This window comes from Calliopsis andreniformis, chromosome 6 (assembly GCF_051401765.1).
Source record: "Calliopsis andreniformis isolate RMS-2024a chromosome 6, iyCalAndr_principal, whole genome shotgun sequence".
Taxonomy (NCBI): Eukaryota; Metazoa; Arthropoda; class Insecta; order Hymenoptera; family Andrenidae; genus Calliopsis; species Calliopsis andreniformis.
The window spans coordinates 5,164,586-5,181,324 of record NC_135067.1 but is presented as its reverse complement, the minus strand read 5'-3'; the positions used below and the strand labels follow the sequence as shown (position 1 = coordinate 5,181,324).

The window sequence follows — 16,739 nt, the reverse complement described above, 5'->3', positions numbered from 1 at the left end:
TGAGCTTGTATTTAATAATATGTAATGTACGTGAACTGTTTTTTTCGAGCGAAAAGAATTACAATTGTACGAGCTACGTGTTTTTGCATAACGTCTCTGTCAACATCACTAGTGGACATGATTCCACATGTGTAACGATCTTCATTAGTTGGTGTGAAACAACATTTTCAAAAAATCTTAATTGTTTCTAATTCTTTTAACATGCTAAGGGCGGAAAAGTGATCAAAAAATTTGAAATTCATTTTGGTTCACACCATAGCTGCATCCATACTGATGAAGGTGCTTATTTACTCATTTGTTACAAATTAGCAGAACAGTTGAAATCATGTCCACCAGTGATGTTGACAGGTATGTTGTGCAAGAACACATAACTCGTATAATTCTAATTATTTTCATTTTCAAAAACTCGTATACTTTAAATAGTAATAAATGCATGCGTAAAAACTCAATACAAAGCAGTCCACTGATTTCTTGAAAAAATTCCAAAAGCTTAAAAAATGAACGCTTAGATCAGGATACTTCCTTAGCTCTTTGAAGCACGAAATTTAAAAAAATGGAAAGGTCCATGTTACACATTTTATTCTTATAAAATTTAACAAAGTAGGTTTATTTTAATTATTAGGTAATAATTGTTGTGCTGCAAGTAATTTTAATTTTTCAGGGTATTTAAAAATGTGAAACAATTTTAACTCCATCATATTCCAAATTTTAGTAAATGAGTGTAGTTTTTTATATTTTATGAAATTTTATTGAGTGTACTAAGCTGTCACGAAACAAGTGGTCATGTTAATTTTGCAAATGTCTCCTAACTAAATTTAAGCAAGGTAGATTTTTGTAGGATTTGATATAAATCTTTGTAAAATTGACAAACCTAGCTTGACTACAAACAGCAGCTTTCTTAAATCTACAAAATCGACTCTTATTAATTCTACTAAACTCAAATCTATTAGAGTACTTTAATAAACTCTACAAAAGACTTCAGTAACTTCAGCTTAGCATTCTTTTTCCATGTATAGTTTGCGAAATTGCAATTAAAATTTTACCGTAAATTTTGAGATACCTTTTTTAAATAGGAGACCCTTGTAGGTGTAGATTTGCCTAGTTAATGTAATTTTTATAAGTTCATAAAGGATGCAACATTCTTAATGAGATTATAAAGCATGTAAAGATTAAAACTAACGAAATACTGTTCATATTTTCGTTTGTTAATTATAACCACTTAAAGAGAACAGTGGTTGTGAAAGCTACTGACGTAAGGGGTCACCCACCTCTCACAACTAGGGCGAAATTCTGCGACAGTCGACCTGGACAGTGGCTAGAACAATCACTACTTTCCCATGACCTGACCTCTGTCACGAACTTTGTGCTAACAGTAGTGTCAGACGGTTAGCCAAACTTCAGGTAAACTTATACTACACATTTTTAAATGCTCATAATTGTACAGAATTATGCAGAAAAATCTTATCTGTATAATGAAAACAAATGAAAATGTATTAGTTTTCCCACTTCAACTTATTCCTATTCTACGTCTTTGATAATATGTTTAATATCAATTTGTCATAGATCTACCAATTTTAAAGATAATACAATGAAATTTGCATTATCTTTAATATTTTTAACATTTTAGAGCATGTTTATAAAAAGGGTCTAAGTGACGTCAAACATCTCTTCCATCCAACAACACCATTAACAAATACAACTATTTAGGACTAACGTTATTGAAATAGAATGAAAGAAATATACAATAAATAAAGAGTATTTCTTCTGCGTGAAATTATTCTCAGAGCAACTAGTTATAATGACAACTAATAATAACAACGAAAAATGTCGAAAACAGTTGTTAATATGAAATGGTCAAACCACGAGTGCAACATCTGCAATTTACTTTTAACCCAAAGTAACTATCTCACATGAAATCTATTATTCCAACCCCAGTTTTTAATATAGATCCTATCCTTCACATGCATTAGTTATTCATCGCTCTTTATCACATAATCAACGTAAACTCATAAAAGAATACTCATATTTTTCTTCCCATCATATGTAAGAAAAGGATTAAAAATATCTTTGAGGATCAACATTACTGTTGAAAGCCTACTCAAAATTCTGCAAATGTAGCATGGTAATTAACGACCTAATTAGAGGATTTACAAAATGGAGTCTGGTTAAATAGACAAAGCAGAATGTTCGCGTTGCTTCACTAGCAGCTGACAGATAAAGCGAAAGGAAAGAGATGTTGTTTCCTTCCTTGAGGCCGCCAGTAAGAATTCTTAACAGAATTCACCCTCTCTGAGGGGTATGGGTAACGGTGTCGGATTAGATTTACGGGGGTTGCATGGCGGCTACGTCCGACGAGCTGTCAGGAACGGTTCAGGCTTGTGAAACGCGGAATTCAATTCTTTCCTGCTTACAGGAATTTACAGCCGTGGCGTCTTAAGCGCGTTGCTTACACATTTTTCCACGAAGATAGAACTAAGATGTGACTAAAATGTGAATTATTAGGAAGCAGAAAGAAGCTTCAATTCATCGGTGGTTACCTTAACGATGAAATTTTTATGCATGAAAGAAGCTTCCTTGTGATTAGTTTGAGCCCCATGCTAAATTCACTAAAATATTATCACATGCAAAGTGAGATTAACTTTAACAAAAAATTATGTTTAACACGCTATTAGCTTCATTGTGTGGCACACGTGTCCCCTTACTTCTACTAGCAGGTGTTACTACAATTTATTATTAGTACGGGTATTACTCATAATTGTAGAGATTAACGTTATTCACATCATTTAAATATTGTCGTGTGTTAAAGGTTTTCCAGTTTGTCTGACTAAGCGTGGTCATATTTTATTTATTTGTTTTCTACATGTGTATAGTAACTGGAGATGGTTTTATTATACTTTATCTTAATAATATTTCGGTTCTAAATTTGTTTATGCAAAGAATGTTAAGATTTTGTTACATATAAAATGCTTTAACCGTTGCTTTACTTTTTTTCTATTACTTATGAAACTTTCATTTATACATACAGACAGATTCAAATAAAGTGTTACAAACTCTTTTCCTAGAAACCAACAATTATATACTTGATTTATTTTTTAATTAAATTTTTTAAGGCGATTTATCTTTTAGTGTGTACTAAATTTTTCTGGGACAACTATTATGGAAAGAAGCAAGCCCTGTCGTTTTCTTTTTAAGTAAAACGTGATGTTTTTTCTTACCTCTTATCAAACTAAATAACTTTTACTTGAACCAGTTTTTTCTATACTGCACAGGTAAAGACTTATGGTTATATTATGTTCAATACGATAAATATTTTCTTATAAATGTTTTAATTTTTTAATTGAATAAACATTGAAGATATGAGACAAATTCTTGCTCTTCTGAGAAGGAATAAAAATTGACATAGATCGACTTTTACAACTCTCTTAATTATCTCCAATTTCTCCTGTTGGTGAATGTGCTTGACTCTCAGCGATTACACTAATTACAAACTAAAATCTCGTAACTCGAAACTAGCAGATATTTTAACCGTATCGTAAATCCATGTTAATGTCGAACTCTAACAAACTTCTTGTTTTCTCAACCTAATGCATATGTATATTAAGCTTATACGTAAATATAACAGTATACATATACATATACTCTAGCAATCAAAATGATTTCACTGAAATGAGGTAGTTTACCATATTTTACCTGATTTAAAAAGGTAACTACTTCTATATGATTCCTCGAAGACGGTACTTTTAATTTGTCTACCTAGATTCTAGATCATTTAACTGCTCCTCTTATAACTTGTCTTCAAGTGTAAGGATTCGTGTTAATTTAAATACAAGCGAAATATATAAATTAGTTACTTAATAAGGAAATAATTATTACAAAATAAATCAACAAATCATTAATTACCCAAAAATTTTTTCAATTTCTCCTTATTTGATAAATTCAAATATTTAACAACATTTCTTTTAGTATTTGACACATAACTTGTATCACAGGATAACTCGTTGTTACAAGCCAAAGAATTAAATTGAGAGATTCAACAATTAAGGCTGAATTGGCCTGTGTACCTTCTTATTAAAACAGACGGTGTCATATTTAGAGGAAAATAGGAGCTTGATTGAGTAGCAGAAACTTACCGGAGAAAATGGAAGCTATGGCCGCGATAATGAACGAGATGACGACACCTGGACCAGCGACGCTGCGCGCCACCATCCCTGCAACAAGGTACATCCCTGTCCCCACGCAGGAGCCGACCCCTAAGGATGTCAGGTCCAGAGTCGTCAGGCACTTCTGTGGATTAAAAACAAAATAACACTTCAATTTTACTTCCACTTCCTACTTTTAACAGAATGTAACTTAAATTTTAAATAGAAGTCCTTATAATAATTTTATTATTTGTTACTATTAACGTTACATATCTACAGTGGAGTAGCATGACACAATAAATTTGACTTCTAGACATAAATTAATTTTAAATTATTAAAATGTAATGAAATCATACCCATAAATGCCAAAATACTGAAACTATCTTTGGAGGAATTTGTACTTATATAATTTGTACTAATAGGCCTACTAATACCTGGAGAATCACTACTTTGAAGTAAACTGAGTTTTAATAACGGTTTATTTATATCAACACTTATAAACAACCAAATTTTTCGTTCACTAATCACCAAAGTTCTTCTGTTATTAGTTGCAAAATTTGTTAAGTAGAAAATAAGTTTTCCCATGAAACCTTGTTACACACATAATACACAACACTTAAAAAATGAACAATGCTTAATTTTAGCTGCTAACTAACTTAAATTCTAATACACAGTATGACTGGTTGTGATATTACACTTTTCTTGATACTTTGAAAATACTTAAATATCACATTGATGACCATGAGCTTTTGAATGGTTCTGAGCGATTATAGATTCTGAGTGACGATTGCTCTGTCTCGAGCTTTTATGCTTTTAGCCCCTCCATGGTAGAGGTGTGAATCAGGATTTACATGACTTTTGAATGGCAATTTCTGATTGGTCATTCCTCTGTAGAAGAATAACCAATCAGGGTTCCTAATATATCGACTCCCCTTCCTATTTGCTTCCTTAAGGGGAAACTTTCTTTTTTTTTTAACAAGCCCTATCTTTTACACTTTATACTACTGAAAATATACATATGATAAGTTATTTATAATATTTCTGTATATTTTTATTATATGTTCAAGTAGTTATAATATTTTTTTTAAAGAATATTCTATTTCATACTCCAGCTACATATTTTTCAGCCACCACTCCTTTCTCATTTCGTGAATATCGGAGTTTTATCTAGAAAAGAAAAGAGGTTGCTCCATTAAGATGGGATTGCGTTGAAAGATATTCCTTTCTTTCTATAGTAGAGAATAATCTTAGAAAAATATGTTTTGGAAAATATGCACATAGAAATGACTGAAGATCCTATGGAATTTGAAATGTTTTTGATTTAAAAAACTTTAAATTTAATTAAAAAAACTTTAAACTTTAATTCTTATAAACACTCAAATAAGAGCGGCACCTCGAATAAAAGGGAAACGATCTCCCTTAAAATAAAACAATAACTCAAGCCTCATACGACACAGTTCTTAGACTTTTCTAATAAATAACTGCGAAAAGTTTCATCAAAATGAGAATATATCCTTATTACCTAATCAAATAAACTAAAACATAATTATTTCAGAATAACGTCTAGCCGAATAAAATGATATATTATTTCGATAATCATTTCTCAAATATTTCCCTTAAACAAAGTAATAAATTACCTGTTGTGAAATGAATAAATGAAGCGATAGAAATTATCTACTGTGCTTGCAAATTAATTCTGATGTGCTACATATCGAGCTCAGTGAATTGTATACTATACAGAGTTAACACCCTTCAAGCCGGAAACTCCAGAGCGGTGAAAAACGAATCTGTCGACCACTTGTGCGACCCAGTTCCGTGGTAACAGAGAATCTGAAATCCTCGTTCGATAGGAACACTGGCCGTGCATAGCAAGTGTCGATATTTCCACGAAATTTTGAACGCACTTTCCATCTGCGCAAGAAACAATGGATGGAATCGCCCCAAGGGAACGGAGTGAGCGAATATTCTGTCTCGACTAAACAGCCGCGAACTTTCCCAATAAGCGCCCGCAACTCGCAGATTTCGCGGTTGGAACGCGACGCTCGATACGCCTGAAAAGTCCAATTGGACTTCGGTAGATGCATTCGATGGGGTTTTGCCAAAAACGAAGAAAAAGTTTCGGAGACATATGTGCACAAAAAAGAAGGAATAGTAATGGATCGTTTATTCTTCGAAGAAAATTGCACAAAAAAGAACATTTTTGTGTTATTTTAGCTTTTTAGTTTTTTCTGGAATTGTTTTGAAAAATTGTCATTGAATTAAAAAGCAGAATATAAAATAAAAAAAATATATAGTGGAACTGTTGTTTAATTGGCTTGAGATTAAATTCGAAATTAAAATGTACTGAACAAAACTGTACCAAAATATTCACCATTATTACTTTACAATCAGTTACACCTTTCTGTATGAAATATATAAAACGTAAAATGAATCAACGTTAATATCATTATTTATTAGGCACAAGGAGAAATATGACCCGACAATTAGTATTTTATATAATTATAGTCTTGTATAAATAGTAAATAGCTATTTAAACAGTTTTTATAGACAAATAACATTTTAAAGAAAAATTCTCAAGGATATAGAAATTTAATGTAATATGTGTGTATGTGTGATGCTGCGATGAGCTATAATTTTCAATATATGCTCCGTAAAAACAATAAAAAAAGCAATTGTAGTAAATCACATGTAGTCGTGCTACCATGTATATTAAAAAACATTGCAGAGTTCAGTTGTTGAGATCAGTCCCAGCGTCAGTCGCAAATGTGTCGGTAACTATGAAACTGAACTACAAAAAAAATCTAATAAAAATTGAATTTATCGCTTATTTTGTGTTGCAACGACAAAATATGTGATAAGTTCAACTTCCGTAGATTTTTTTACTCAAACCATATTTATAATTATCAACACATAGAGGGTATTCGACGATAAATGTCAGAAATTTTAAAGGGTGATTCTGTGTGCTAAAATAAGACGAAAATTAAAATACAGGAAATTGAAATTTCAAGCTTCATGTCCGAGTTATCAATTATTAATGGTACACTAAAATATATGTGAAATATCTGACTCAGGACTTATTCTACTTCCTTGACTGTGTCTGTCTTGAGACATTCTACTGACTTCACTGTGTCTAATTTGGGTGTTGTTTTACTGAAGTTCCAAGTCAGATATATTTCACGAGAACTTTAGGCGTTTTTATAACGATTACTAACACTGCAACGAAATCCTAAATGTAATTTTATCATTTTTGATTTTCATCCTATTTTGACACGTAGAATCACCCCTTAAAATTTCTGACATTTGTTGTCAAACATTCTACATAGAATGTATCAAACATAGCTTTTGATGTTTTAAGGGATAATAGGAGATTCAAATTGAATCTGAATTTCTGCCTTCATTTTACAATAATAATGCCTCAAAGTTACCATACTTATATGTTAAATTAACAATTAGAGCATTCTATAATCTTACAAATATATTGAAGGGCATAAATAGAACACAAACATCTCGATACATTTTGTTGTATCTCTTACAGTCATCTTTTGTAAAGCTTTAAACATCCACGACCTCTTTCCTACAAATATCTTGGACCTTTAAAGCTTTGTCAAAGGTAAACTGTGAGAGATACAACAAAATGTATGAACAGAAGACTTTTTTATTCTATTTCTGTAGTTCAATATATCTGCAAAGCTGCAGAATCCTTTGATTTTCAGTGTAGCATGTACAAGGTGAGTCACACAACTGTATCAACTGAATATTCTTGTAAACTATTTGTTGCATAACAAAATTTTCAAACGAAAGTTATTTGGTACTGAGTTGTTTGATACTTTCGATACCAAACAGGTTTCGTTTGACACATTTTTCATACAACAAATGGTTTACTAGAATATTCAGGTAATACAGTTGCGCGGTTCGCCCTGTATATATGTTAACTTTGAGATATTATTGCAAAATAAAACCAGTTCTGACACTATGTCATACGACATTTTGTGCTCCAATTTGGATGTCCTATCACCCTTAAAAATATCGAAGGCTATATTTGTTACACCTTGCATAGAAAATGCAACCTTCAGCAAATACGTACAGAAAGAACAAATAAATAAATTAAAGTATCCTATAAACGAAGTTCGTTACTTTTTCATACGTCTGCACAAACAGTAGAGACAAATACCTAGATTCGTGAATGAAATCCCATTCTCATTGACATTCGAAGTTCCATCGACAGATTTGGCATCGATCTTCGCCAGTCTCAAGAACCCTTGTTTAGAAGGGGCAAATGAATTTTCCATCGCATTGTCGCGAAGAAGGCAACCTTTGCGAGTACTCCGTACACAGCAGGCGCAAGGGGTTGAAAAATCTCGTTAAAAATAACCTGAGATCGATACTGGGAGGTGAAATTCACGTGCATGTGAGGTGTATTTTTCCTTGAAAACCAAGATCCAAAATAAGTAGAAGACGACCTTAAATATCGGATAGAAGAGAGATGGAATCAAACATCGCGGACTGCAGGGAGTGGTTTAAGGTAGCCGCTGACTTGACCCCATTTTTTAAAATAAAAATATCCGACCGCGAAGAACGTACTTTCTGCTTTCAGGGATAAGAGCTCCGATGAATTTAGTATGGGAAGAAAAAGTCGAAGTAAGCTCGCCAGGAGCTGATTAAATTGCCGAGAGTCGGGCTTGATGAACTCCTTCCAGGAGATCGGGTCGAATTAGAGGTGGTTTTTCTTTTTTCTGTCGGAAACTGTCGGGAAAGGAGCTTGCCTGTAATTTCTGCTTGGAGTCGGTTGGATGAAGCGGCTCGGGACCAGCTTTCCCCTGGTCACCCTGAAGGCTTTCCACATTCTTCGTACGTATGAACTTGCTGAAGAGCTCCAGGCCCTTTTCTCGGTCCATCAGATCCAGCTTCATTGTTCCTGGAAGGAAACAACATTGGGCGTTAATGGTGGAGAAAGAAAACTGATCTTTTTTTTCTTAATTCGATAATTAAGGTTTGGATTAAGTTTAATGTGTATTTCTGAATCTATGTATTAAGTTTGATATGTGAGTTTCACTTTAGAGCACTCGAATATTAGCCATGAGGATTATTGGCATACATGTGTTTGCAGAATATAAATATGCTCGATCATGTCTGTGGTTATAAAACAAGTCACATATTTCTATTTCCTAAATTGCAAATTTTTGAATCTTAAAGTTTCGAATCTTAAATCTGTATTCACGTCTTTAAGGGAATACTCACGTTTAACCTTCACCACCAATTGGCAGCCATCCATGAAATTTCAAATGTAGAAACAATAGGTTGAATATAGTAATTATACCTGAGAAATAATAGTGGTACTTGCAAATTATTTGCTATGAGTTATTTTTTAGATAGAATTACTATATTGAACCTGTAATTTGTATGCTTGAAGTTTGGTCGATGACTGACGATCGGTGGTGATGGTTCAGCATGATTGCTCCCTAGAGGACAAGTCCCTTTAATTGAACCTACTTATATCAAAAATGTGAATTTTATCTTTTGTCTTCAATAAAAGCAAAACTCAAATTTGTTGAAAATATGACTTATGTCGTTTTGCCTTACAATCACAAATGTGTACGTATCATTTTTATATTATAGTTACAAATAGTCACATCTCTATCAATTTTTTTATTTGTTCATGGCGAGCACTTCCTATTTTTTATACTTTCAAATATTCTTATAAGTATTTAAATATTATGTATTCATGTATTCAAATACCCAAATATTTAAATATACAACTTCACAAATATCCAAATTATTTAAATGATCGTGGATTCCAATTTTCAATTTCTCTAATATTTAGACATTCAAAAACTCAAACACTGAATTTTTCTAAAACTTGGAGACTTAAGTATTTAAATTTTCAAATATTGTAACATTTAAATATTAAAATTTTTAAATAATCAAATTTCGAAATTCTTTTTATTGGTTTTAACTTCCAGGTATCGAGCACCAAGTTATATAAATAGAAATCAAATCGTAAAAGTCAGCCAAAATTTGTATCCTTTTACAAATTATACAAGTGTAACATTTAATATTTGTGATATTTAAAAAATAATAATACAAAAGAAAAAGAGCAGCAAAAAGGTTACTATTTATAAATTTAACATAAATTAGTTAAAATTTACTCCAAAAACCAATTTTTTAAGTTTAAAAATAATTCTAAAGTATTAATAATTGTCAGAAGGAGGTACACAAATTTTTAACTTGCGACACTTTCTTCGTAGAGGTGAAATCAGTACACGAAAAGACATGAGACACATATTGTATTCTTCATAATAGAATTCAGGATTAAAAAAATAGTAAAGAATTCGAACCTAGCACATCTTGTTTTAATCTACTTAAGGGCCGATATTATTTGAAATTTCTGATGTACTGACGAAAGTTGAAAATTATCTAGTACAATGCAAAACATCTCGACCTTGACACTAATTTTTCCCAATTCTTTCAAATTGATCCTATTAATAGTTCACCAGAAATCTATCTCTGGGATACGCTCAGATACGCTCCAACTCGCTCGGACCCTACCTCGACTTGTTTCAATCCGCTCGAACCTGTTCAGATTCGCCCCAATTCGATCGAACCTGCTTTAACCCGCTCAGACCCACTTGAACTCGATCCAATCCTCTCGGACCCGCTTTCACTCATTTGAACCTATTTCAACCCGCTCTAATTTACCCCCACAAGTTCCGAGTAAGACATCGCCAGCTGGGGGTTAAGCAACTCATTGATTTTCTCCATCTCGTTAATTAAATGCAAACATACACGGGGACGTTTTTCATTGATAGAATCATACACGTCGCCGTGACAGCGATGTAATATTCCATGTGATCAATCATCATAATAAAGCTACCCTATGTACAGTCAGAAATTCTCAGGGCATAAATCTATGTGTAATCAGATACTGCAGTGGAATTACTCCCTGTGCTGTCAGACATTTGTGGTGGCATAAATCCATATAACACGTAACATTACTAAACATGACATGGGAAGCATTGTATAGAATTGTATACAAGTTATTTCATTTGTGCTGATTACTAGTTTACTTTATAATAAGATCTCAATTATCCGAAGTACCACCAGATTCAAACCTAAAACATTCTTCCAATAAGTAGCTTCAGTTTCTTCAGCAGACTATTATTGTTTTACTATTCAAATTTTAGTCGATGCTCTACTGTACTGTTATTATTATTGCACTTAGTATGCGTAATCCTAAATGACGGAAATTTGGAATGTCCAAAGTTCGGTTGGTCGAGATTCTACTGTAATTTTAATCTTAAGATTCAAAAATTAAAAATTATAAAGTGGTTTCATAATTATGAAACACAGTTTATTGAGTATAACTTACAATCATAACAATTTGTATATCTCACTATAAGGTCAATATCTAATAAGTACAATATAAAAAAAAAACGTCAAAGGATTTTATGAAGCCAGAACAAAAGGACATGTCATTGAAACAGACCCTACAAGTTTATTTTTAATATACAAGTAGCCTTACACAAAATTATAAAATTTGTTATTTTTGTTTTACTATATATATAATACGAAAAATTTTATATAACATGTTTTGTTTTATTTTTCTAACAAGTTTTATAAAATTGTTATATGCCTAGAGTAGACTCAACTTTAGGAGCCCAAATGGATTGTGATTGATTAAACAAAGGTGTTGCTAGACTGTGAATTGGAATATCCTAGTAACTCAGACAATATTTAAGAAGTCCATTAAGCTACATTTCCACACGGCTTCAGGAGTCACTTTCGTGTGCCGAGTGTTCGCTGAATAATTTATCACCGAATGCTTTTTAAGTCATTTTCCTGTTCTTCTCGAAAGATTATGCATTCTACTTACATCTGTGCACAGTTCGTGTTGTTTCTTTCAAGCTCTGTTCTTTCTTAAATCCTTATCCAAGGAATAGTAGACTATCATCAATGGCTTCCATTTCTTAAAAATCAATCATTTGTTGAAGTAGAAATAAGAGAGAATAGTGTTTGAACTATCAGGAGTGTGTTTATAAAGAAATTCGTAGAATTCTCATTTTGGATATCTACTGAATTTCGTTAAATCTTTGCTTTTCCAAACTTTTGGAACAATGTCTTCGTTAAACTTTAATATTCAGAGAATAATTCATCAAGACAGTTATTTGCGAAGTTGTGTCAGTTCTTTTATATTTTCTCAGGACTCGTGGGAGAGGAACAGGAAAATACTGAGAGACAATGCTCGCAGTGAACTGACTAAGATCGATGGGGACGTAATATTCTTCTTTCGCGATGGTTTCTTCGCGAGAACAAAGAACGTTTGGCGAAGAGACGACGCTGCTGTCGCGTTGGATAATAAATCGATAATTCGCTCTGCAAGACTTCCTCGGAAGAAGAACGAAAAATAAAGTAGTGATGAATCGTTTCCTGAATTTGCAAGCATCAAGTTTTAATTGCCAGAAATTAATTGTGAGATTAGAGTACCAAGCAGAGGAAATTGTTTAGAACAAATAAAGCAGAATTCTTTACGCCACAAGAATTAACTAACAATTGAACTACACTTTTATCAAATTACTGTTCTTTTTTAATTAAAGTTTAATATCGTATCAACTGCCTATGTTGGTTATTAGTGACAAAAAAGAAGAAAAGGAAGAGAAAAGAAGAAACAAAATTGGGTTTAAGTTAATGAGTTAAATGAAACTTTGTTTCATGGAGAAAGAAAATCATGTTACAAATCTTACTGGCGATAAAATTGTATTTGAAATTTGACTCTATTTCATTTTTTTTATAACTAACTAAAAATTTAGAGCAATCTATGACAAGGCGTTTGACAGTGATTAAAGTACTACAGACTTCACATTATAAGGATTCACGTTTCTGCTAAATTTGTTAACTTCACAAAACAAAAATAGTTATATTTATTTTAAATGTAAAAAATTAAGCATCGATCAAGAGCTTTGTAAAATTGTTTAAAGTTCAAAATGTGGAATTAATCACTTTGGTCTGTGAACGACTCAATTATAAATTGTTAAGATATTCGTGGAAAGTTTATTTATACCAAATTTCAGCAGCAAGATCAGAATCCTGTAGTTTTCTTGTAACTTACTAAAAATATGAGAGTGTGTCGTACTCGTGCCTAGAATAATATAAATAGAAAAAAAGAAGTGCAAAGAGACTGCAAAGTACTTTATCCTATGAATAATGCTCGGGAATCGTGCTTATCGGGATATTCGGACTGTTTCCACCCGATGTCGGCTTTTGTCCGAAACATCAAAGGAATTGTAAATCTACAGAGCCTGAACAAATGTAGCACATTATTCATATCACTTTGAGTTGCTATTCTCGAAATCATGTAAATGGTCAAATAGTAGACATAAACAAGGGTTTAGCCATATTTCGAAGATATAAAGTATAGATATAAAAATTATTTTCTCGATATAAACTCATCGTTATTACTAACATAACAATAGTTTTGTATTTTACTTGTTTATCCAATCGTTGAAGATGAGATGCAGAATTAAAAATTGATTTCAAAAAGGTATCTCTTGGTGTTTATAATTTTTGTCTTGAACATCAAATCTTACTGCGAACTTATAGGCTTCAATTAATTACGTGATAAAACAAAGGCATTTAATTCAGGATTAAATATAATTAAGTCATTTAATTAACAGAAACTGTTAAGTTCCGTGTTTAAAATGCGAATGCAAAACTCATAAAAAAGTCGACAGTATAAAGAACGGAAGAAGGATGAGGCATTGTATTTCAATCCAATATTTTGTTCAATATTTAAATGACTAACTAAAATGTCGCATCACCATAAATAACAAACACTGCAACGAGTTATGAATATTTGATTATTTCCATCGGCTGAAAAATGAACTGTTTGCAATTCTTTATCAAATACCACACAGATAGATAAAAAATGTCAGTAACTACCTTCTAACATATACATACATAATGGGTGGAATAAATTTCATCCACCTGTGGCTAGCAGTTATCGAGCAGAATGTATCTTCGTGGCATAAAAGTCAGTTTTCAAAAAATTAAGAATAACGACCGACATAACTGATCAATACATTTCAGCTTTATATTGCTTCTACATATAATGCACTATTTACCAGCCCACATGTCATGCACATGGGTCATGGATAACGAGTGCACTTCACAATTAACACACACGCAACTGCTAAGAGTAATAACAGGAAATAACTCGAAATAAAAAACAGAGAATAATATTAACTGTAGAAAAATTTAGTAGAACTGTAGTAATTTAGTAGAAAAATTTCATGTTTGTAATTTTTATTTCGATATTCTAAGCTTGTTTATTATTATTGTAATATTTTAATATTTATTATTGTAACGTTTATTATTATTCTAATAAACAAGTTTTGGATACTGAGCTAGTAATAAGCTTATATTATTAAGTTTATAATAAAGACTACAATAATACCATAGTAATATTACATAAATTATTTAAAGCGTTTGAGGTAGTATAAGGGTGAGCTCAACAAAAATTCTTGTATTTTCATGTATCAGCAACTCTTTTGTCCTCTTTTTTTAATACAGAATTATGTATAACTGTATTTATAAGATGGCTTTTAAGGAAACAAACTATGTATATGAAATCTCTCGAAATTAAACAGCAATTTATAATTAGTTTAAATTTCCTGGGCCTGGAAGAGACAGGCTTACTACCAAGATTCTAAACATCCAATAGAATTTTTTTGCATGAAAATTCACCTTATATGAAGAAGAAGACCAAAATCCACATAGCATGTCAACAGAAATATGTATCAACTCCCCTAATTCAATTTGATAAAACAATTTTTCACAAAATATTGAGTTCGTTCTTACCACTCCAAACGTCTCATTTCTTAAACATCAAATAAATATTTCAAATACGACAAAAATGATGGATTTTTTTTAATCTTCTTTAACATTTCCCCTTAACTCAACCAAAATTATTTCTGTCGTCACTAAAGAAAGACAGTGACAAAAGGATCGACGTGTTTCGAAAGCTCGCAAAAAATATTTCCCTGGATCAACGGTCACTGTCAGATAATTATCCTCCCTCTTTCCTCACCCCCTGCTGCAGAAGTAACGTGATTATCGAGCAGGCACACGTCGACCGAAACCCAGCTGGCTTTGGAGTTTTAGGTTCAAAGGGAACATACACGTATAGACGAGGATAGAACAACGAATGCGTCAGTCGGCAAACGACAATCGTAGCTTAGCAAGCTCGTCCAAGCTAAAAGCTTCTGATTCTGCTTCTTTGCGTCGCAGTCGCACATTCACTAAAAGCCACGTTAGACATCCCTAATTAACATTCGGAAACGTTTCACAAGCAGCTTCTGTGCGAAATTCTCTCTGACAGAGAGATTCAAAAACATTTTAGATGCCCGAACTTAGTCTGTCTTGTGCGTGTATGCTTTGGAATGTAGCAACGCACAAAGAATCTTCAGTCATTGCGAATTTTTGGTGTTTTGTAGTTTTGGGACACTATTTTGTTTTTGCATTTTAGTGCAAAATTGTAGAGGACAATGTCGAAAATGAGCACAGGAGGAGACATTGCACACCTGTCGATTATGGAAATTTTATTATATGTCCGAAACAGAGAAAGATAAAATATAAGTATAACAATCATTTTTCATGCTTAATACATTTCATCTTATTTTAGAAATGTTATAGTTTAATTACAAATATATTTGATGGAATATTTGCACTTAATAGCTTACTTTAATTTATCAAGTTTTGTGACTAGTAATTAATAATTTAGGCAATATTTTTATAAAACCATTACAGGCCAAAAGTTTGGAATCACTTACAAATTCTTACAAAATTTACATTATATAGTAAAGTGTTTTTCACTTGAAATTAGTACTTTCGGTAATAATCACAGTATGCCTGATTTAAATGCATTGAAAGAAATTTATACAAATGTTTATTGTTAGGTACTTGAATTATGTGTTTAGTAAAGAGACCTTGGACACCACAATGTAGAATGTGATTCCAAATTTACGACCAGTAGTGTATTATAAAAGTATCGATTTTCCTTTAGTAAATACCATTTGAATTTTTCCAATTCGTGTTCATTTCTAAGTTATAGTCAGTTCAAGCCAACAAATTCCGGTTCGACTTTTGGTGCACCATCAACTTCATCTATGTACATTTTTTACACCTTCCCCATCACATTTTCCATAAGTAGTTACACTTTCATGATACTAAAATTTTAGGTCCCTAAAGAACTATAAATTTTGCTAGCTTTTGACTGTTTTCTTTGACCAGCTATTGAAATTAAAAAAATTCTTTTATAGCGAGCAATTCTTTTTTTCTTTTTAATTAACAGTCATTCATGGAGAAAACAATAGAGAAAACAATGAAGAAATTATAAGCAAATTCTTTTCAAATATTTATGACTTCGAATATGAAGAGTAGAAGATGTTAGTAAAGGAGTGTACCTTGAACTTTTCAATTATTTTATACACTTTTTTACACTACTGTACATTTTTTTTATTTTCCATTATTTTTTTTTATTGCATAAAATTCTATGAACGACTCCCAAGCTCATTTTAAATTGCATCCATATTTTTTACACGATTCACT

General features: G+C 32.0%; 1 protein-coding gene across 2 annotated transcripts in view; it reads right to left on the bottom strand.

Moving 5' to 3' along the window:
- Window positions 1-16,739, bottom strand: part of LOC143180337 (solute carrier family 7 member 14) — a 101,248-nt gene that overhangs the window by 49,782 nt on the left and 34,727 nt on the right. For both annotated transcript variants that reach the window (XM_076379997.1, XM_076379998.1), the window contains 2 exons: window positions 8,903-9,054; window positions 4,131-4,284 (listed from right to left, as the gene is read on the bottom strand). In XM_076379997.1, the coding sequence (XP_076236112.1) occupies window positions 4,131-4,284; window positions 8,903-9,049 (301 nt within the window). In that variant the 5' untranslated portion in view covers window positions 9,050-9,054. The remainder of the gene's footprint in view (window positions 1-4,130; window positions 4,285-8,902; window positions 9,055-16,739) is intronic.